This window comes from Anabrus simplex, chromosome 1 (genome assembly GCF_040414725.1).
Source record: "Anabrus simplex isolate iqAnaSimp1 chromosome 1, ASM4041472v1, whole genome shotgun sequence".
Taxonomy (NCBI): domain Eukaryota; kingdom Metazoa; phylum Arthropoda; class Insecta; order Orthoptera; family Tettigoniidae; genus Anabrus; species Anabrus simplex.
The window spans coordinates 708867783-708889814 of record NC_090265.1 but is presented as its reverse complement, the minus strand read 5'-3'; the positions used below and the strand labels follow the sequence as shown (position 1 = coordinate 708889814).

Here is a 22032-nt window from a genome sequence, read left to right as displayed (position 1 = left end):
CCGTGGATATTATTCTACCGCCCCCACCCACAGAGGGAATCTGCCAAATAAAGACAAGGGCCACGAAGGGCATGATAATGAAAGAGGCTCCTGGAATCACAAACGAAATGCCGTCGGGGCGGAAAAGAGCAAGAGTTGACCAAGGGAGGTTGGATAGGATAGTTGAAAGAGTGAGGAGCCTGGCATAAGTGGATGAAAAGGCAGAACTCGGCTAAAGGCTCCGTGGTCGCTAGCCGACGCATCTCTGGGGCCAAGCATTATTTGACTACAAATATAAAATTAATCTGAACCAGTCTTGTTTCCAATTCTGCTGTAACAGTTTTCTCGAGTGTTCTGTAATAATAATAATAATAATAATAATAATAATAATAATATGGCTTTACGTCCCACCAAGTACTTTTACGGTTTTGGAGACGCTGAAGTGCCGGAATTTTGTCCCGCTGGCGTTCTTTTACGTACCAGTAAATCTGCCGACACGAGGCTGACGCATTTGAGCACCTTCAAATATCACCAGACTGTGCCAGGATCGAACCTGCCAAGTTGGGGTCAGAAGTCCAGCACCTCAAATGCCTGATCCACACAGCCCGGCCGTCATGTTTGGTACGCATAATTGCATTATTATTGTGTCTGTTTTTAGGTGATCCGTGTGGCAAGTTCTTTTAGCGTTATCTAACAAAAGAATTATCTCTACTGATACATTTGACAATGCCAGACACATTAATAGAGAGAAAGCAGCCTTCAGATAAGGAACACCTGTTACCTTTTCCCTATAATTTAAATAGAACAGGATTTAAACCTAAAAAATCAGGATCATTAATCAGTCATTTTCTGTCGGCATTTTGTAATTTGGCATCATGCAAATAAGAAAATCGATCAGATATTACCTTCACTGACTTCATAAGTAGGACTGAGTAGCTCAGACGGAAGAGCGCTGGCCTTCTGAGGCTAAATTGGTGAGTTTGATTACGGCTCAGTCCGGTGGTATTTCATGGTATTCAAATACATGTCAGCCTCCTCCTGTCGGATTTACTGGCACGTAAAAGAACTACTGTAGGACAAAATTTCGGCAGCTCGGCATATCCGAAAACTGTAAACGTATTTTGTAGGACGTAGAAACCAATAACATTATTATTCTGATTCAACAGAGAGATTTTGAGCATCAGTTGGTTTAAGTACATTTAAAATAATAGAAGATAAAAATATTGTCACTGCTAACTCATAGAAATTATTCCTATAGTCTTTCGACTGGTTTACACAGAATTATACTTTCTCCTATTCTTCAGTATCTTCGTGAGTCTAATCGACACTAGCTACTACACAGCATCATCATAATCATCATCATCATCATCATCATCCTTCTTTCCCCTTACCCAGCTCCTGTCAGATCGGGGCATTTATCGCACTTTGCCACCTTCCTCTCTCCTCTTCCATCATTTTGTTCGAGTTTCGTCTTCTCGCACTCCTCTTTATTGAATCGATCCACCTTATTCTAGGTCTCCTCCCTCTCTTTCCATCGAACTTCAACTCCATCATCTATATTTATTTATTTATTTATTTATTTTATTTATTTATTTATTTATTTATTTATTTATTTATTTATTTATTTATTCCAAGGACTCTATACAGAACTATCCTCCAACTTAGACCGTGTTTTATCAGTAATGTACGAATCAAATCTACAATTATAAGAACTAAACAAGCTGTAATAGGTATAGTGGGCCCTCCACGCAGTGATCACTGCCCGGTGGAGCCTAGTAATAACCAGATATTCGGCGATTGCCAGGGAATCGCGAGGAAGCTCACGATGATAATAAGAGTTTGTATTAATAGATATAATAGCTTCCTCCTGCAGTGATAACTTCTGGATGGAGCCTGTGATTAACAAAGACTAAGAATTGTTAACCTTCCTGATTAGGTAACGTAACATGAATTCTGCGTTATATTAAACAGTTTTTATATAATGGTTTTGGTTAGATTTTGTTTAATTCAAAAAAAAAATGAATAAATCATCTGCTTTGGGTCGCGAATAAAACTGACTTGTGCTATGTCGACCAGGCATTATTTTCTTCTGTGGACCAGTGAAAACCAAAGCGTGTAAATTACATTTGTGCATTGTTAGCTAGTAAGATTTAATAGTTCTCTTTAACAGAAGCAGTTGTGTGAATTCACTCAGTAGTTCATTTACAGGATGATATTGTCCACGTCCACAATAACCACACACTAGACAAACTGACTTATCTGGTTGTAGCCACTTTTATTAACAATATTCAGAATATTAACAAGATAACTCAACTTATCTGGCCCTTAGTGGGGACTGTTCTGTATTCTTGATTAATATGCAAGTAAAAGTTAGCTACTTCTTCAATATTATGATGAAATGGCTTATCTTGTTAGTGTCGAAGGATAGACAACATTGACCTTAGTAGGTTACTGCCAAAATGAAAAAAACTAAAAAATTGACTTATCTGTTGTTTTTTTTTTCTTTCGGGATGAATGTATTAATCCACTGTCCACAATTTCAAGATTTTGACCACCAATTTTCACAGTGCCTTATCCTTGTGTTTCTCCTCTTCATATCATCATGGCCTTGCTTTTCTCTCCGCTAACTATTATAATACGAGTGAAAATAACTTTAAGTTATTCTCTTTTTTAATTATTCATGTATTTTCTAAATCTAGGGTTATTTGGGGTAAAATGTTAATAATGTTAGGGTAATTTCATTTGTGCTCGGTGACAACACTGCTCTGAAGTTATGATACGGGAAATAATGCTGCATTATAGCTAGAGCCCTGCACGGATGCGGGTAAATTTGATGATAATTTATAAATAATAAAGTTTATTGATTTTTCACTCAGGTGTACTCTTAATTTTGCTTGTGGTTAGGCGACCCTTGACAGTGGTATAAGAGAATGGTGATATATAAAGAGCCTTGAGACCATAAAGCCGTAAATCTGACCTGAGCCTAACTCGCTCCTGCCCGCAATTAGTGAAAAGAAGGAACAAACTTCAGTACGACGGTAGTTGTCGCAAGAGAAAATCCCTCATAAAACTGTGACTGTAGGGGTTCTGGTGCCAGGTATCAGGCCTATTGTATTATGTGAAGAGATCTATCCGTTTCAATACCTTGGGTGTAATATACTGTAGTTAAATATTTACAATATCCGCGGATAATAATTTGCGGATGTGGATAACCATTCTCGGATAAAGGAAATGCGGAGCGGATGTGGATAATATTTTGTTTATCCGCGCAGGGCTCGAATTATAGCATGCATACAGTGTAGGTAAAGGTAAAATATAAACTACATAATACTATTTGAAACACGGTACAGTATATTTAATATAAAAGTAACTAATGGTATCACTGCCCAGTAGGATTAACAAATATCAAAGTTGCAATTTTCAAAGGTACATGAAAAAGGTTTGATAACACACGATGCATGTGTCATAATAATGTAAAACCTGTGTTGGAACTTCCTTGGCTACGTTTAAAATGGTACTTTTAACCAGTTATGTGCTGCTGTCACCTGAATCTGCATTGCTACGATCCACAGTACGAATGTTGCTATATTATCGATATAAGCAAGAAACTTTTCTGTCGATATTTTGTGATATCGATACTATGTTACGGGCTAGTTCTCGGAAGTTGATGACCTGTAATTGCTTTAAAAAAAGACCTGTAGAAAGACTAAAAATATCCACAAAAAGGGACCTAAAATTGGCACACAAAAAACCGTAAAACTGCGATGTAAATTCATTCATAATTTTAGTTTTAATTACATATTTAATGAAGAAATATGTTTTAAAATACAAAATTCTGGTAGTATGAAACGTACAGTGCAAAGATATGGGAGTGAAATACTACTTCTTTCAGACAGTATATGTTTTTAGATTTATTTGCTTACACTGTTTATGCCCACATTGGAGCACCAAAATCAACCTTATACAATAAAATCTTGAAGAAATAAGTACATCAAAATATAAGTTCATTGTTTTAAAACTTGATAATTTCGTCTTTTCCCAAAACTTCTTCATTCTAGACGATCTTGCAACCCGTTCTTCTGCTGATATAATGCTTACGTTTTGATGTTTTGTAGTGATAGTTTTGTATTCTTCTTGTTTAGAATCTTCTTCTCTTGTTTAATTTCAATTTGTTCTGTAGTAGTTTTCAATTCATCCAAATCCATTCGTATTTCATTAAACCAAGTGTTTTTGTTTTACTATTCCAAAAGAAATCAAAAACCTGTTTGAGGAGTCTAAAATTTGGCAAACGGCATATGTGTCCAAAAAAAAAAAATGCAATCCTCCGTTTTCTCATCGTGTCAATAATTGGTTCACATTCCTTGTAAATTTCTGAATTGGGTAAACGTGATGATTTTTATTAATAATTGTCCGGAGAATTCTTCTATCCGCTTTCTGCAGTTTGTCTGTTGTTGCTTGGGTATTAAGTTTGAATATTGTTTCACTTGCATACGTTGCTTCTGGTTTGATGACGGAGTTATAATGGCGAAATTTAGCATTAATTGTAAGAGACTGTTTTTTGTAACTCGGCCATGGAATTTGTTGCGCTCGTCTCAATTTTAGAGTTCTATTATATATGGATGCTATTTCATTAGCATTCCAAGTGACAAGTTTTAGATTAGTATAATTTAAGAAAGAAGTAATGTGTGTTTTTCAGAAAACGTACCTGCAGAATTTAGAATGAAATGTTTAAAAAAAATCTAGAATGAATTCAGGGAACCCGCAATGGACATCCTGGAGAGAGAAATTGAAATTAGTATAACTGGAATTATATTTGGCTTAATCACAGTGGGTTTACAGAAATTGGAATTAGGAAACCTTCAGTTGGCTTTGCAGTATATCACCATAGCCATCTGCAGGTTCATAGGTGTAAAGGATCGTCGGTTTTCAGACAACACGTTGTGAAACTTCTCTCCACACCAACGGATGTTAAGGGTCCATTCTTGAAACAAGCGAGATCTTTCTCTTCAAAAACACTCGCGTCAAAATGTTTTCCTTTCAGTATTTCACTTATCTTGACATAATTTGATACCCCTGGTTCTTTTAAAGCATTCGTTTCTTTGTTTCATTTTTATTTTCTCCCTTACTACAGAAAATATATTTAAGAGGTGATTGATGAACTAATGGTGATTTGAATTGAGAATGGACAGTACAAATGTAGTCGAAAGAAGGTTAAATTGCAAAAAAAGCCGTTAAGACCTGAAAAAGGCTTAAAAAAGGATGTGAAAGCCGAAAAGGCAAAAAAGGACAAATAAAACCCTCCATTTTGTGGCCTACAGTGACCCAGAATGAACATTATATTATGTTGGGCGTCGTCTTCCGACTCTCAAGAATAAAAGGACATTTCCTCACCTTCCGGGCCCTAGTTATGACGTTACCGATATCGAAAAGATAGTTGGAAAATATCAGGCATAGAGGTATTAATGAAGCAATGAGTACAGAATACACTTCATGAGTACTGTAGTCTATTACCGTAAAAGAAAAACACGAAATATTTTAATATAGAAATGTTTGACTGACATAAATAATGCACCACAATAACTTATCATTGGCACTAACAACATCTCAAGGGTGAATGAATTCAAATACCTAGGTGAATGGATTACAGAAAATTGTAATGAAAATAAATCCATAATTTCAAGAATTCATAAGATGGAAACTGCTTTCCAGTTAACAGGAACCGTCTACAATAAACGTCTTTCATAGAACAATAAGATACATTACAATACAGTAGTTAAACCAGAAGCACTCTACCCTGCGGAAACTCTCAACCTACAACAAAAGGGATTAAAGGAACAATTACAAATTAAAGAACGAAAAATCATGAGAAAAATTTTAGGACCAAGAATCATAAACGGAACTCATTACCCTAAACCTAATAGTGAAATATACAAGCACATTTCCAAAATTACAGATGCAATTCGAATGCGACGAATCCAATTTGCAGGGCATTTGGAGAGAATGAACCCTGACAGACTTTCACATCAAATTTACAAATTTCCACAAAACAAGGCGACTAGACCGAAGTGGTACAAACTATTAGTTAGAGAAAGACCTCACTGAATTAGGATCGCCAAATCTACAAGATCGGAAGGAAATACAAAACATCATTCAAACACTGGGATTTGAGGAACAGGAAAGGAAACCCGCACGATCGGCGTGGTCGGAGGACCGGAGACATGCACAATCATTGAAGATGAACTACTGGGCAAAAAAGGCTGCAAAATGTTGATTCCGCGTGGTCCTCGGTGATCCATTCGCGAAGAAGAGGAGAAGAAGACAGAAAGAAAGAAAGAAAGAAAGAAAGAAAAAGGGTAGTGACAGATAACAAGGACTTTTGCCCTTATATTGTTTGCTGTCTGTGTTCTGTGCGTGTGTGTCTTTTGCGTGGCCTATTGCATGTTGTAGACATTTTTGCTTTGCAGATAAAAGTGAATTATTCATCACGTAAAATGTTTCTGTGTTGGTGTTTTCTCGTGAAAGCTACTTTCAGTTGCGGAAATGGTTCCCACGATGTACGGTATTCTTGACAAAGTGAAGAATCAGAGTGTGTAAACAATATTCTAAACTTTTTTTACCCAGAAGTCAGCTTTAGGGCTCATGTTTTAGCCACTTTTTAATCGTATTTTCATTAACCTTTACAAAATTACAAATCAAATTACAGGTTTCAACTCAATCAATAAAAAACCAACATGACAGTTTAAAGAAATGTAGTGAGCTTAAAACTTTAAGCACACCTGTATAACAGTGTTGAGATTATTATAAAACACAAATTGCAATTTATAATTTAAAGATAGTGGGTTCGAACCCCACTGTCGGCAGCCCTGAAGATGGTTTTCCGTGGTATCCCATTTTCACACTAGGCAAAAGCTGGGGCTGTAACTTAATTAAGGCCACGCCCGCTTCCTTCCCACTCCTAGGCTGTTTCTATCCCATCGTCGCCATAAGACCTATCTGTATCGGTGCGAAGTAAAAGAAATACTAAAATAAATTTAAAGGAAGAATATAGAAATTAGAGCAACAATCTTGTGAGAAAAAACTATACAAAGCCGTCTCAGTGTTAGTTCTCATTACACCATCATGTAAAATAAAATATTTTAAAATAAATGTTTCGCAAATTTCTCAATATTACAGTTTTTTGCCATTTCCCAACGAGTAGTCTTGATTGAGCTTATAAAGTCCACTAACGTCCATCCAATCCTATCGTATGATGTGAAATTCCAATGCACTGCCGCAGCTATCAACCAAGTTACAGCAGTCTCTTTTGATTTTTCCGCTAGTTGAAATTCTCCTATCATTAACTGCTCATTCGAGAACAAAGACAGACCTCCACTTGCCAAGTTTAGTGGAAGTACAGCAATCCTTGTATTTTGGAAAGGAAAAAGTGATATTGATATTTTGTTTTGATAATATTGGCATATCGAATAGCGATATTGTTTTGTGTCGGGTCGTACCTAGTCCATTGTAGCCACTGTCTTGATGATGAAGCCATGACATTCACTTATTTTTCTTTGAGACTCTTTCCTGACTGTTGTTTTATCACTCCTTGTCGCTTTTCTTTTAGGCTCTTTCTTTTGGTATTCCGGAACAGTTCTAATAGAATTGGTGAGGGTGTCCAGATTTTTTCCTCCGTTTGACAATTTAACTTTATTTTATTATTCACTGTTATTATCGGCTTCCTCCCACCTTGGCACGAACACGAAATCCAGTACAGTATTGCGGTATTTTAGTACGTGGTGAAAAAAATTCCGAATTATCGCAAATTCTGAATTAGTGAATTCTGGAATACTGAGGGTTTACTGCAGATGACCCGGTGTTGGTCTACCTAGCTACAAGAAATTTACTGTCTTCTGTAATCGCGTATTATGATATTGTTGATTCTCCTGTCCTTATCTCTGGGTGCTCGTATCTGATAGCCTATATTTTTTCTGTAATTACTCGTATGTTGATCACGTGAGATGTTATCGCAGACTGACACGGGAACTGTCTGGTTTGGACCGCGCAGATTTCAGTGAAACTATAGGTCATTCATTCCATATTAAGAAAACAGTATTGCTCTTATGACAACAGGGTTGCCATATCGAACAGCTCTGCTCAACAGCATCACGGGAAAACCGTGGCATGTATTGGTGAAACTTGGTACTTAAGTTTAAAATAAAAGAAGGAAGAAACTACGCTGGAATTTTTAAAAAATAAGGTACAGGGGTTGTAAAGCGGGAGGAGGGCTTATTTAGGTTTTTGCAGCAACAGGCGTAAACTACTGCACATACAAAACCTCAGTATTGAATTTCAAGGCAAATCGGGAGAAAATAAACAACATATAATTTTTATAAGCTCGGGGTGCCGGATGTAGTTAATTGCATTTAATAAATTTGCCCATGCAATGCGGGTAGTACTTTGCCGTCATATCGCCCCACGAAAAGAATGGTAACATTTGTATGCGCTCGTGGCAAAAATAAAATGCGCTTAAGAAATGACAGAGCTAAATAACAAACCCAAGCACAGATAAAAATCATAGCGAATTTCTGTATTAGTACAAGTCGTGCCGTGATGTATCGGTGCACACCACAACATCAAAATATTCAGTAACAACTGCTGCACAGTACCTGAATATTAGAACACACACACAAATAAACCGATGACTTCTCTTCAACAGTGATTAGCTGCCGGCGACTCACAACGTAACGGTTAACGCGTTACATGTAACAAAGCAACTCAGAAGGAAAATGAAGGAAGGCAACAAAGCGATGGGTGTTCCCGTCATTGTACTTCCTCCCTGCGAATGTATTTATTAAATAGAGAATATTAAGTAGTTATTTTAATAACTCGTGGCCAAAGCCTGCCCCATCCATTTTTTTTTTCATAATACAGTATAAAGTACATTATAATATTCCTTATTCACGAGGAATTATGGGTGTCTGAGAGGGGGTGTGCTCCCCCCTTGTAGGTCCATAACAGCAATATTTTTTTCTCAGCATGGAATGAGGTATAGAGTCTGTGGTCGATTAATATATCCTTTAATGTATTCGACAATATGAAAGTGATTGAGGTATGAGCAGTGCATGCAGGTTCGGATGTTAAGGAAAAGTTATATTTCTCTCCTGAGCTTATTTGACCAGAAATCTGAGAAATAACTGTGAATGATATGTATCTGACCCTGTTTAAATCTATTTTATGCTGCTTATAAATGCATATTTCAGCCATGTTCATTGTTTCGATCATGTTTTGCTTATTTTAATGACATAAGGTCGTATTTGGTTATATTTTGAGCTTTTTTTTAAAATTAAATTGAGGTGTCGTTTTTATCAAGTACATGTCATCTACGTCGAGTTTCTATCACCCGATTTCCAAATACTGTAGTAGACATATTTTTCTTTCATTTCCCGGAATAGAAGACCTGATTCCGAGGACGTCTGATTGACGAGGATGTCACTTCAGTACATATACTTGGCTGAGAAGCAATTAGGAAACAAGGAAATTCCATGTTCTCTCTCGCCCAGTTGATTATTGACGGGTCCAGTTAACAGCCCTCTTCCCTTTCACCACCAACGAATTTCAACAGATTGGTCACGCTTCTATGAAGTACTACAGTGAATCCTATCGTACCTAAAGTGAAGTGCACTGAAGATGTAAAAATCATAGATTACGTGAAAGAGTTCGGTGAAGAGGTCTTCAGAAGGCCTACTGAAGGAACAGTTCTCTTTTGTAAAGCGTCCGGAGTTACGGTAGCGACAGGAAAATGATTTAATATGAATGCATGTAAAAATGTTAACGTACTTCGTAACTTTGTCAGTTTGCATGATTTAATCTGTCTGATTTATTATCAGTTAACACTAATCACGCGTTTAATGTTAGTGAAAATGAAAATCCACAGCCTGTTCCAGTCATTCGACCGTCTCAGGAATGGAATGAATGAAGCCCTCATGTAGCGGCGAGGATGGGAATTGTGCCGGCTGCTAAAGCCTGTCGCACTCCCCTGGGGCAATGATTAATGACTAACAGATGAAATGAAATGATATTGGAGTGTGTTGCTGGAATGAAATATGACAGGTAAAACCGAAGTACCCGGAGAAAAGCCTGTCCCGCCTCCACTTTGTCCAGCACAAATCTGACATGGGGTGACCGGGATCAAAACCACGGAACCGAGCGGTGTGAGGCCGGCACGGTGCCGCCTGTGCCACGGAGGCTCTGTTTAGTGTTAGTAATAATCTCATATTTACTAACCTGTCACTAAATTCCATGGGGCATATTTTATCTTTTTTCGGTCATATTTAGCTCGTTTTTAGGGCATATTTGCTTACATATTTTGGACTTCTTTAGGTCATAAGCTTCCGGACCCTAGAAATGAGATCGTGTTTGTTTGTTTCTTTGTTCCGGATAGGCTTCGAAAACTGCTAGACCGATTGAGCTAAATTTTGATAAGGATATAGCTTGAAATCCCGAGTCACGCAAGGGATACTTTCGGTTTTGATATGCAGTCGAACCCGATATCTCGAACCTCCATTACTCGAAGTTTCAGTATCTCGAAGTAACTTAAATTTCCCGGCCATTTGTCCTATCATTCACGCGTATTTATTTCTCTATTCCTCGAAATGTGTGCAACATTAACTGTGCATTACAGCATTTGTGGTTTGTGAGGAACAGTTAACAAGTAAAGAAAGGTTCACAGTGATGAGGGGAACCGAAAAACTAAAACTTCTAGTGGGCGGAAAATCGGCGAAGCCTCGCTGTTTCTCGGGTGTGAATTAATTACCGGTCACGTACGAAAGCAACCTCCGGAATCGCGGATAACAAGCTCTATTTACGAATTTCGACTGCATGGTACTGACGAGAAGTTTCAGCGTGAAGGGAGGAAAAGTTAACAGTAACAAACAGAAGAGACTAACTTATTTTTTCCAAAGGTGTTAACCTAGGTATGTTTCTTGTTTCACTACTGTATCCTGTCTTCTAAAAGTTACTATAATAAGGGTTATAATTAAAGTGATGCCGTAAAATAGAGTTTGTTTGTATATTTTTATGTACTGTTAAAATGTACTCAGTAACAGCCCGTATGTGATATACAAGCTCGAAAACGGTATTCTCTATATCTCGAAATTTCGATAACTCGAAATAAAATTTAGCTCCCAAGGTGATTCGAGATATCGAGGTTCGACTGTATTTCACCGTTAGGAATTAGTCGGTTTTTTTGTAGGGGTATGTCCCAAATGTAGACATTTTTGTCCATATATCAACTAAAAAAACGCGTAAACATATCGAAAAATAAAGTGCACCACGTGGCCTTGAAATTAAATTTTCTACAAGAAAGCTGATATGCATTTTCTTCGTAACTTCGACTATTTCCGAGAAAATTCAGCCTTCTTGTGTTTTCGGTTGTGGTTTCGTTCACTAGTGAATGGGCTACTCATTTCGCGCGTAAATAGGGCTCACATAAAGCCAGCTTAGGTGTCACTCGTGTAAACTCACTGTTCGTTTGTTAACAGGCCAGCTGAAGAATGAGCGCGCCATTATGTATTATGATGGTGGTGATTATTATTTGAAGAGGACGTACAAACTAGGCGAACATCCTCTATTACAGGGTTTCCCAAACTGTTTGCGTCGGAGGCCCCCTTAGCATATTGCATCCATGTCCAAGGACCCTCTAGCCACTGAACATAATACTGAATTCAGTGAACAAGGAAGAGAAGTTTGTGATATTATAAGGGCCAGGATGTTTATGACCTAAAAATGTATTAAAATATGACAATAAATAAGTCTTAAACTATTTTGGTCACATTTTCCAAATCTTCAAAATCTTGCCGCTGTTGAAATTAACGTTATATTGAAAATATACTTTCAATAATAATAATAATAATAATAATAATAATAATAATAATAAAGTAATAATATTAATTTTTATTATATTTTGAATTTGTTGAATTATTCATACCAGAGGTAATTCTCGACTCGGCACAGAATGAAATAAATGCCACATTTTGATGGGCGATCAGAAGGAATTTACAATAGCGAATTACGTATATTTTATTTTCAAGTAGGAACGATCCTCTGTTGTCACGCAAAACTGACTTGTAACGGGAAAAAGAGACGCTCAACATCATAGGATGTTATTGGGCCATATTTGAAATACGTCAGATCATTTGAGTTCAATTGAGGCTCAAAATTCTGTCGCGTTATACGTATCTGTCTCTTTCTATACAGCTTACCCTCCCAATTCACATAAATATATATTTTTAAGAAAGATAATGTAAGAAATTACAGACAGCAATTAGGAGATGTGAAAAATCCGTCTTTGAGACGACTGAAAGCAGGTAGGGTCTATGCGAATATGGAATAAAAAGGGAAAATATGACAGTAAGATGAAAATTCACAGGGAAATATGACTATGATATGAAAAGTTACCGGAAAATGATAAAAAGTGTTAAGAGCCAAAATATTACCTTATATAACCCGTGTAAATTGCGTAATTTTAATCACCGTAGATAAAATCATGCTTAACTTTTATTTTCCATGGAAATAATATAAAGAAAAAATGAAATATCGTAAACATTGGGGCCCTAGTTATTTTGTTTGATTGTTTTAGTTTTTTAGGACTAATATTGAATTTCCTTTAAATTTCAATGTAACTTCATTTACATAAAGATATTTTATATATGCATAGAAATTATAAAACATTGTGACACATTGCTAATAATTACAACAGTCTGGATCTGGAAACTTACTTGAGAACATTAATTGTTGGATCAATGGGACAGATGGTGCTATTTTTTCCAGAGACCAAGCATCTTACAAGTGTAGTCACTCGAACCGAAGATCAGCCTCAACATTAATTCCGTTTCTGTACTTCGTTTTCATTTGTGAGAGAGCAGAAAAAATACGCACACAGGTACGTTGTCGCGAAAAGCGTTAAGCGCAGTATTTCCTTTCTAGAAATTGTAGGGTATAGGAGATGTCATGATCCAAAAGTCGATCAGAGACATGCAGTTGTCATGCAAGGTCTTCACAAGATACTGCCAACTTGTACCATTTATCGGCTAAGAATTACATGTAATGTATGTAAACCATACAACAGTGAAGACATTTGTTCCTAAATTTAGAATAATTGAAGCTTGAAATAAAGAAGGTTCTAAGTGCCAAAATGATAGTTTTGAGGAAAATGGGTTTAAAGTATAGAAGGCACTGGCGTAGAGCATTTATACATTATTAGGCTTGGCGTGTAGATTCTATTTCACACAATATCTCAGAATGTGTAATTTTGGCGCTTAGAGCGGTATTTATTTCAAGTCTTCAATTGTCTATGAATTGTGTGTGTACAATACAATTTTGCTCTTTAGATACTTACATTATTATTGCGGACTCAGGGGTCCGCGGAGCACACTCAGGGAATGGCTGCTCTATTACCATTAATTAAAGAGAAAAATGAAAGGGGTCCGACACGTCGAAAAATGAGTATATCGGCCAAAGAAAGGCAAGGGGCACGAAGGGCGTAAACATGATAAGACTGCCTAGGCTTCGAATTCTCTAATACCGTGGGGGTTGGAAAAGAACAAGAGTTGACTTAAGGAAGTAGGATAGGAAAGATGGATTACAGGCACCCAAACATCTGCTTCATGATGAAGAAAAACTACGAACTTTGAGACCTCGCAGAATGAGGATGTCAAGATACTGAAAGACAGCATAAGCTAACGGCCGGAAGGGAATGCGATTGACAGGATAGAGAAGCGAGGCACAGAATACACCGGGCTCAAGCAGATAATGTTCGCAATATTTAAACTTGCATGATAAGTGGTGATGTAATAATAATAATAATAATAATAATAATAATAATAATAAGTGTAGTATTTATTTACGAAGTATGGATTGTCTTTCATCTTCTGATAATTCATGAGCCTTATCATTCTTTTGTGGATAAACTAATTTTTCTTTCGATGTATCGGAACTGTCTTTCCTGTGAATAGAGTCAAAGCATGCGTTATCTGTACCTCCTGAATGTCGTAAGAGGCTACTAAGAGGGGTATAACCAAAGGATCTCTACTCCATTTTTCTTTTTTTTTTTTCGTGTACCGGTAGTGGAGAAAATGTACGGGTGCGAATTTTTCTCGGGCTTTTTGCCGCCATGAAATAATGTGGATTCCAAGACTCTCTTTTAGACCCTCGTCTCGGTTTCCTCTGTTTTTTTTTTTTTTTTTTTTTTTTTTTTTCTTTCTTGCCCACAACAGCACCCCTAAGCTGGTAATAAATTTAGTTTGTCTTTTGTATACGGTGGTTTACGTCTTCATAACTTTTCCATCTGAAGGAATTACTTTCCGCATATATTCAAACCTCTTGACCTGTTCCACCCTGTTTTCCGACTCATTCAATACAAATTTTACTTCTCACATAAAACTAGGTCTTATGTTCCTTGTTCATACTTTTATTCTGTAAAGTCAAGAAACGGGCGAAAGAAACAAAGTATTCATGCTGCTCGAATGTCGAATACTTGCAATGGGTCCGCGATTAAATTTGAACAAACATTAGATCAAAGCAATTGTAATGCCATATAGATCTATCTTTTCATCTTGTAAAGCCTTCCCTTTGGTAACCTTTCAGAAATATCAGTTTTACTCGATTTAGTCTAGATTAAAGTTTGAAACTGAAGTCCTATGTGTGTTGTTCTGAAAAACTTTGATTTTTAAAAATATATAAAATTACGCAAAGAAACGGACTTCCGCGCGGGTAAGTTAATATGAGGACCTAAAAGCTGTCCTTCAGTTTCCAAACTAAATATTCAGTAAAGAATGGTGGTGATTATTGCTGTAAAAGGAAGTACATCTTGGCAACTATCCCCCCTTAACAATGATCAGAAGGATAAAAAGGTACAGATCCGACTCGTCGAAAAATGAAGGAAAGGCCCACGAAGGGTGTGAAAATGAAAGACACTCTAGGCCTCGTAAAGCCACTACCGTTGAGGTCGGAAAAAGAACAAGAGTTAAGTAGGGGAGGTCAGATAAGAAAGATGAAAACGAGGAGACTATCACAAGTAGAAAAAATGCCGGACTCAGGTAGGTGAACCGTGGTCGCCAACCCAAGTTGAGAGCCTCTGGTCCCCCTTTTAGTTGCCTCTTACGACAGGCAGGGGGTGGGGATATTCCTATTTTATAAACTAACTTCCATTTTGTAAGTTCACTATTAGCCCTGTCGCAAATTATTTTTGTCTTTTTTTTTTTTTTTTTTTTTTTTTTTTTACTTTTGCTAAGAGCATATTTTTGCTTTTTAACGTCGCACTAACACAAAGATGGGAAAAGTAGCGACAGTGGCCTTAATTATGTTACAGCCCCCGTATTAGCCTCTGTAAAGATGAGAAATTGTAAATCTTTAAGGCTACTGACGGTAGGATTCGAACCCACCATCTGCCGAATACAAGCTCACAGCTACGCAACGCGAACTCCGCAGCCGGCTCGCTCGGTCTAACGGAAGTCTCGTAAAATGAACAAAATTTTTCCGATAAACAGAGGTGCATTTGGATGGTAAATTGTTCGATTTTGTTACAAATAAGCCCATTTAGGATGTGTAAATTTTGGATATTAAGATCTTCCTGTCCGTTTTGGTTGTCTTCTTGTCTGATTCCTTCCAATGAAAGGTCATCTTTAATTTGTTAAATTCATTATTTCGTAGTGCCTGTTTTGGCTTTGCTAAGTGTTCAAAGAATTCAGCTATTTGTTTTGTGAAACTGTCAGGGTGCATTCTTTTGGTGTGTCCGTAAAATTTTAATCTGCCTTTTCTAATGTCACTGTGTATTGTTTGGTTTCCTGTTTCTTTCTGAGTCTCTGTTGTTCGCCTGTTGAGTTTTGAGCGTGCAGTTTTCTTCAGGATTTTGCGTTCTTCCTCTTCCTTTTTAATGTCTGCTTCCCTGTTCAAAATTAGTGCTTTCGATCCATGTATTATTATTATTATTATTATTATTATTATTATTATTATTATTATTATTATTATTATTATTATCACCATCTATAATTCCTTGGTGCAGAGTATTTGCCTGTATGGAGCAGAAACATGAACAATTAACAAACAAATTATTACAGCTACAGAGATGGATTTTTGGAAGAGAGCGGCTAGAAAATCGAGGTTGAATAAAAAAGAAAAGGGACACTAAAATGAGAGAAATTATGGAGATGGAGAAGGATGTGTTGAGCGTGGTTGATTAAAGTAGATTAAAACAGTTCGGGCATATTAAAAGAATGACGGATGACAGAATACTCAAAATTCCCAAAATGATGCAAAATCGGAAAGGTGAGAGTATCAGGAAACGGGAAAAAGCTGGGGAACTGTGGACGGATGATGTTTAAGTGAAGAAGACCCAGAAGATAGAGAACATTGTGAAGGAGTCACGTGTATAGTCGTATGAGTTGTATTAAAGCTAATGTATTGTACACATTTTCTAAATTTTAAAAATATGAATAGTATTAGTTTTTTTCAATGGTTTTTATTTCTCCTGTGTCGTCCTGAATTTACCGATCTTTCTACTACCTCCGTGCTGTTGCAAGTTGAGAACTAAAATCGACCCTCGGTGATAAGAAATCTGTACATCAATGTTTCTGTTGGTGGAGTTGTGTGGGCTTCATCCGCCGCAAGCTGTCAGTTTTGCTTTTTCCTGGCACATAATATACGTTAGGGTGTATGAAAGAAACTTTGAGAAGCCAAAGGCCTGTTGGAAATGCCACTCCTATCAGTCGTCGCAATATACCACAGGAAACGGGAAGGGTGAAGAATGCGACGTCATTTCCGGTCTCTTGTGTTCGTGCACAGGCGCGCGTATATTGTCATAAACCCTTGTAAGTTAGGGTTTAGTTCATGCAAGGTCTTCGCGTAAATGTGTTCTTGACTAAAAATACCTTACGTTATGAAAGTGTGTTCTCCCTTCCCTGAGCCCCCACGCGTTCGCGCGTTTTACAATATCGCCTTTCACTTGTCTCTCCTTCAGTCGACCTCGCCTTACATACTATTATTCTGTCTAATTCATTTGCTTTGAAAAGTCTCTTTCCCGTGCTCTCTGTGTTTATTATAGTTAAAGTAACAAAGATGGACGACTGCTTTCATTGCATATGTGTGTTTAAGCTTAGTTTTAATCGTGTATAAAATAGTAAATTGGTTGTTAAGGCCGGATGTTTTTGGAACGGTCGGGCATTGTCGTTTCATTCACTAGAAGTCAGTGATGGCTGCCTTGAAAGAAGTCTCCCATTCATAAAAACGTAGGTTGGTCCGTACTGCCGGTAGATGGCAGCTATGTGCTCGCTGTTGCTGGCGTGCGGTGTGGAGCGGGGCGAGGAAGTCAGTCGAGCGAGGTCTGTCCATCAGAGTGAGTGTTCGCGACATGTGCTGTGATACCAGATTATCCTCCGCCTCTGCTGCTGTGCTCCGAGGTGATTTTCTTTCAAGTGCTCCACTAATTGTGCATGCTGTTATTTTCTTCAGTGTTGTGGTGATGTGTTAAAGTGTGCAGTTGTTTCGAAGAAGAGAGTTAGTTGGAGGTCGGCGTTTCGCAAGCTACCCACTGGTGTTGGCTAATGCGGGTTAGTGAATGACTTTCTCTCTCCCATTCATGTCGGCCTGAGCTGACGTACACGTGGTGTGCTGCTTGCTGTTGAGAGAAGGCCACGTATGTCGCAGCTCACGGCTTGGGCTGCCTGCTTGCCTTCTTGCCTGCCATCTCAACGATCGTGTGGGCGAACCGCCGTACGAGGCGAACGGAAAACATCTCATCTCGCTTGAGTGGCCTTGACCAAAGAGCTGCCATAGCGTTTGCTTTATGAGATAATATCACTCCAGAGGATCGAACTCTTCACTTGATTTGCACTTGCTTTGCGACTTCACGCTGTATGAATCACGTCCTCGACTTCCTTGCTTAGTTGACTGGGTTTTCTTGGTTGATGGGAGTGTTCTGTCTGCATAAAAGGTATTAGGAAGATAGTTTTCTATTAAACTACATTGTAGTATGTTAAGATTATCAGTTCAAACTGTTTCCCCTGAACAAGACAGGCTGTGGGTGAAAACTTGATCAATTAGGAAGATATTTCTCACTGTTTGTTCGAAGGAATCTTTTCGACAGGAGTTTTTCTCTTTAATGCAATCTTAATGTTTAATTAAAAAGACAAACAGCTGTGTATTCTGTTACTGAAAAAGAACCTCGCCTATTGCAATCCTCTACGTCCGAAACTACAAATGAAATGTGAAAAATTTTGTGCACTATCGTTTCTTTGGTAAATATCTCGTTTTTCTATGATAATTACTCGAAGCGAATGTATGTCAACGGTTATTCTAGATGAGTGTTTTAAGAACCAGGAGAGACAAATATGCGATCTCAGTCTTTTCAGTGTGTTACCTAGTAGTCCAGGGGGTGGCATCTTTTTCTTTTAGGAGGAAGTACAACTGGATAACCATCCTCGTTTAACATAATCCGAAATAAAAATGGAAGAGGTCAGTCAAAAGAAAGGAAAGGTTATCGAATTGAAAGACTTCTAGTCTTTGCAAACCTACTTCCGTCAGGATGCGAAAAGTAGTCTGGGAACGGCTGAGGGGAGGTGTTCTTATGAATGAAAAGAACTTGTTGGATTAATTTCTAAACTCTCCGAAAAGTTGTTCTTCGAAGCAATATAGAAGACAGGAAATGATAGGACATGTATATCTCGGGTCCAGTAGATGCGAAGCTACGATGGACTGACGATTTATTGTTTAGTTCTGTTTGGAACTGCCGTTATTTGGAATCGTCGTGAGCCACCTCTATCTCGTTGTTCTTTACTAATTAACTCCTAGTCTTCGTCGAAGATGACGGAGTTATTACGCCGAATGGCTCAACTCTGTTGGTCGTACTGACTAGATGTTAGTGGAAGGGATCTATTCTTGAGAAGAAGTTTTCTTTATTTTAAGTTTAACTGAAAGTCTTGACTTAACGTGAAACAGATGTGTAAGAAACATATAACACTAGATGAATTACGCTGTTTTCTTCTGCCTACCAAAACAGATAATCGCCCATCACATCTAGTTTGCTAGTTAAGCCGGGTGAGTATGTATATCCGGTTCAAATATGAAAAGTTTAAACTTTCACTGGGAATGTCTACTTAATCGATACTCCTTTCAGACGGTTTCCTTCTTCGTTCTCTCTTCTGTGAACATGTTCGTGAAAGTGGCCGGTTTCTTCATCGACAGATTGCTATTGCTAGCCCTCAGTTCGAGTACTTACTGAGGTACACTTTTATCCTTGCAGATCGTTCAAGTATTGGGAATATCTTTCTCTTCTCAAACTCCGTTTTAAAACATGTTCCATTTTATCCATGCAGCTCTTGTTAGCATTGAATAACATTTCTTTTCTGTCAAAGTCCCTGAAACATATTATATTTCAATGATTGATTGTGTGAAAAACGTTCAGTGAGTGATGTTGGCAGAAATTCTTGTCCCGGAGGTTCTTATATCGTTAGATCTGAAAATATTACCGTTGTGTTATATTGTTTTAAACATGAATTTTCAAAGTGTATAAACATTCGCAGACCGTAAGTCGATCACCAAGTAATATATTATCAGTTTTATCCCTGCGGATATTGGTTAGTAACGAATTTCTTTTATGTCTATGTCCCGGTAGCATATCATTATTTTCGGATCGATATGTTTCTTTTCCCCCATGAGTGAAAATTAATCACAGAAAATAAAGTTGCTTTAATTATTTAATTATCTTATTTGTGTAAAGTTTTATATTAATGGTTGGCTTTGCGTTGCTAAAGTAACACTTTTATCCCCGAGGGAATAACATTCTTTAACGGCCTAATGCATTGAATTAGTTTTCATAGATATGTTTCGACTTACCTGGTAATCATTCAGATACCGTAACGACTGCTGCTTCTGCTTCGTATATCGTTGGAACTTCCATTTTTTCACGAAACGCGCATTACGATATCTTATCATTACCGTAGGCTAGTTATAAGTTATTTATTATGAACAAATTGTCCTAGTAACTGTTGCTATGATACCAAAACGCACATGGTGATATTGATTATACTACAGGTCTCGCTCCTTTTATATTGAAAATTAAAGTAAATTAATATATACGAATACATGAAATAAATAACAAAACTAAATATAGAAGAGAAATCAAGAGAACTTTGTCGGAGATCAGTAAATCCCGAGCGTGTTTTCATTCATTACTTTCTCAGTTCTTGGAATGTTTGCTAATCTATATTTACTGTTTTCCATTGATACTTCTAGCCTATTCATGCAGGATGATCGTCGTGACAAATCGGAACCGGCTTGTTGGGATTACTCTGGAGTTTTATTCAGTTCTTGGTAATTTTTCTTTTTCTTTCTTTCTTGTTCGCGGACCTTGCCATTGATTGAGATGCTTCCATCGCAAACGTTTTCTGCCGTGAATCATAGAAAACATGTTCATACCTATGCATACAGTTCTTGCCAAAGTTCTGGATTAATTCATATTAAACTTATTAAGCTAATCATGTCTAGTTCAGAACATCTGCCCGGTTTATACAGAGAAGTAGATTTGGTGAGGATATGCTGAATTTATTTCGTGGGCCGCTGAAAATGGTCAGGACCGACCTGAACTGAAAATCTATGTGATCTTTTCTCCAGGCACATACGTTAGCCTTTGAATTTGATTTATTTCATGTCAGGATGTTTATGTCAATTACAGCAATATTCCATGTGATGCATCATAAAATTACAAGTAATCGTAACTTAATATTACCTACCGTAATACAGTGTAATTTATGTAATCTAATTTAATTTGATCTAATCTAACAAGTTATGGGCTTGGACTTATTGTTTCTAAAATATTTTGTTTAATATGCTTTGTATCACGAGTTATTACTTGATGCAAGCTGTGAATTACTTGTTAAATATTGTTAGTGCTAAAGTCAAGAATTATTTTTTCCGAGATGCACTGTTATATTGTAGTCTGTGAAGTGGCGAATTTTGATGTGTGGATGTTCGAACCTTCTTATTTAATTTTAAATTAGATCTTGAATTCGAGCACGGCACATGGCAATTCCGATTATCAAACTGAATTATTTTGAAAATGAATGAAACAACTTGTGTCTTTGGTTGTCTAAACTCAACATTTCTAAATTAAGCAGAAGATTCTTGAACGAAATCATAAGTGAGATGTTCTTTTAAAATGTAAATATTTCAGGAGTTTCTTTTGTACTGTTTCAAGCTGATTCGTATGTATTTAGCACCTTGGGCTCGCGCATTCTAACTTTGGACTGGCCGGAGTGTTGCAGAAATGAATGTTTGTTTCTACATGGCTTCACATGTCTGATCACAAATACCAAAGTTCTGTACGCTTCAGTATCCTCGCATGTTTTGAAAGAATTCGGGGGAACTGTCATTAGATAAATTTGTAGAACTGCTTGCAGAGCCTGTGTTTAGTCTTTGCAGTTAGCGCAATGTCCCATTTTTACAAGACTGGAGAATTATACATTGTAGGCTACAAATTCAGATCACATTTTGATATTGACTGAATATAGTGGGTGTATAATGGCAGCGCAGACCCCTAAGAGGGGCTGAAGTATGAATAGGAACATACGTAATGGCCAGGACTTTTCTTCCTAAATACTCAACATTCCTAAACAGTACAGAACTGACAATGAGTGAAGTGATAGGATTTTGTACAGCCTGTGAAGTTAAGTCACTGAATGTGATGGTCGACAGTTCGAATAGCTTCAGTATGCGTTATCCAACTTAAGTGAGTGCACAACCGATAGTCACCTCGTTGATCGTCAGTTCTGAATTATTCATGAATTTTGGAGAAATAAATTGTCCGTTATTTCGTTCCTGACAAAACGAGCTGTTGTATTTTAAACCTTCTATGGGCTATTTCACTTTTGCATAGCCTTTTGAATCACTGCTTTCTTGATTGAAACTGTTCAGTTTGCTATTAATTATCCCCGTCAGATTTGCACTAATCGTGCAACTTTCGTCTTGGTGTTGATTTTCATTTTTTTTTCTCCACCGAACTAGGACCCTCTGTGGATCGGTGGT

General features: G+C 37.4%; 1 protein-coding gene across 3 annotated transcripts in view; it reads left to right on the top strand.

The window, feature by feature from the left end:
• The window catches only part of sty (sprouty), a 169756-nt gene that overhangs the window by 137801 nt on the left and 9923 nt on the right, over positions 1–22032 (top strand). Inside the window, exon 1 of one of the 3 annotated variants that reach the window (XM_067135997.2) lies at positions 17306–17411. The exons of 1 other annotated variant lie outside the window; for it this stretch is intronic. Coding sequence is in view for 1 of the 2 variants with exons in the window: in XM_067135996.2 (XP_066992097.2) it covers positions 17919–17944 (26 nt within the window). In the remaining variant the exon portion in view is untranslated. Of the gene's footprint in view, positions 1–17305; positions 17412–17436; positions 17945–22032 lie in introns of those variants that run through there. One more of the 3 variants, XM_067135996.2, reaches the window with a different exon arrangement.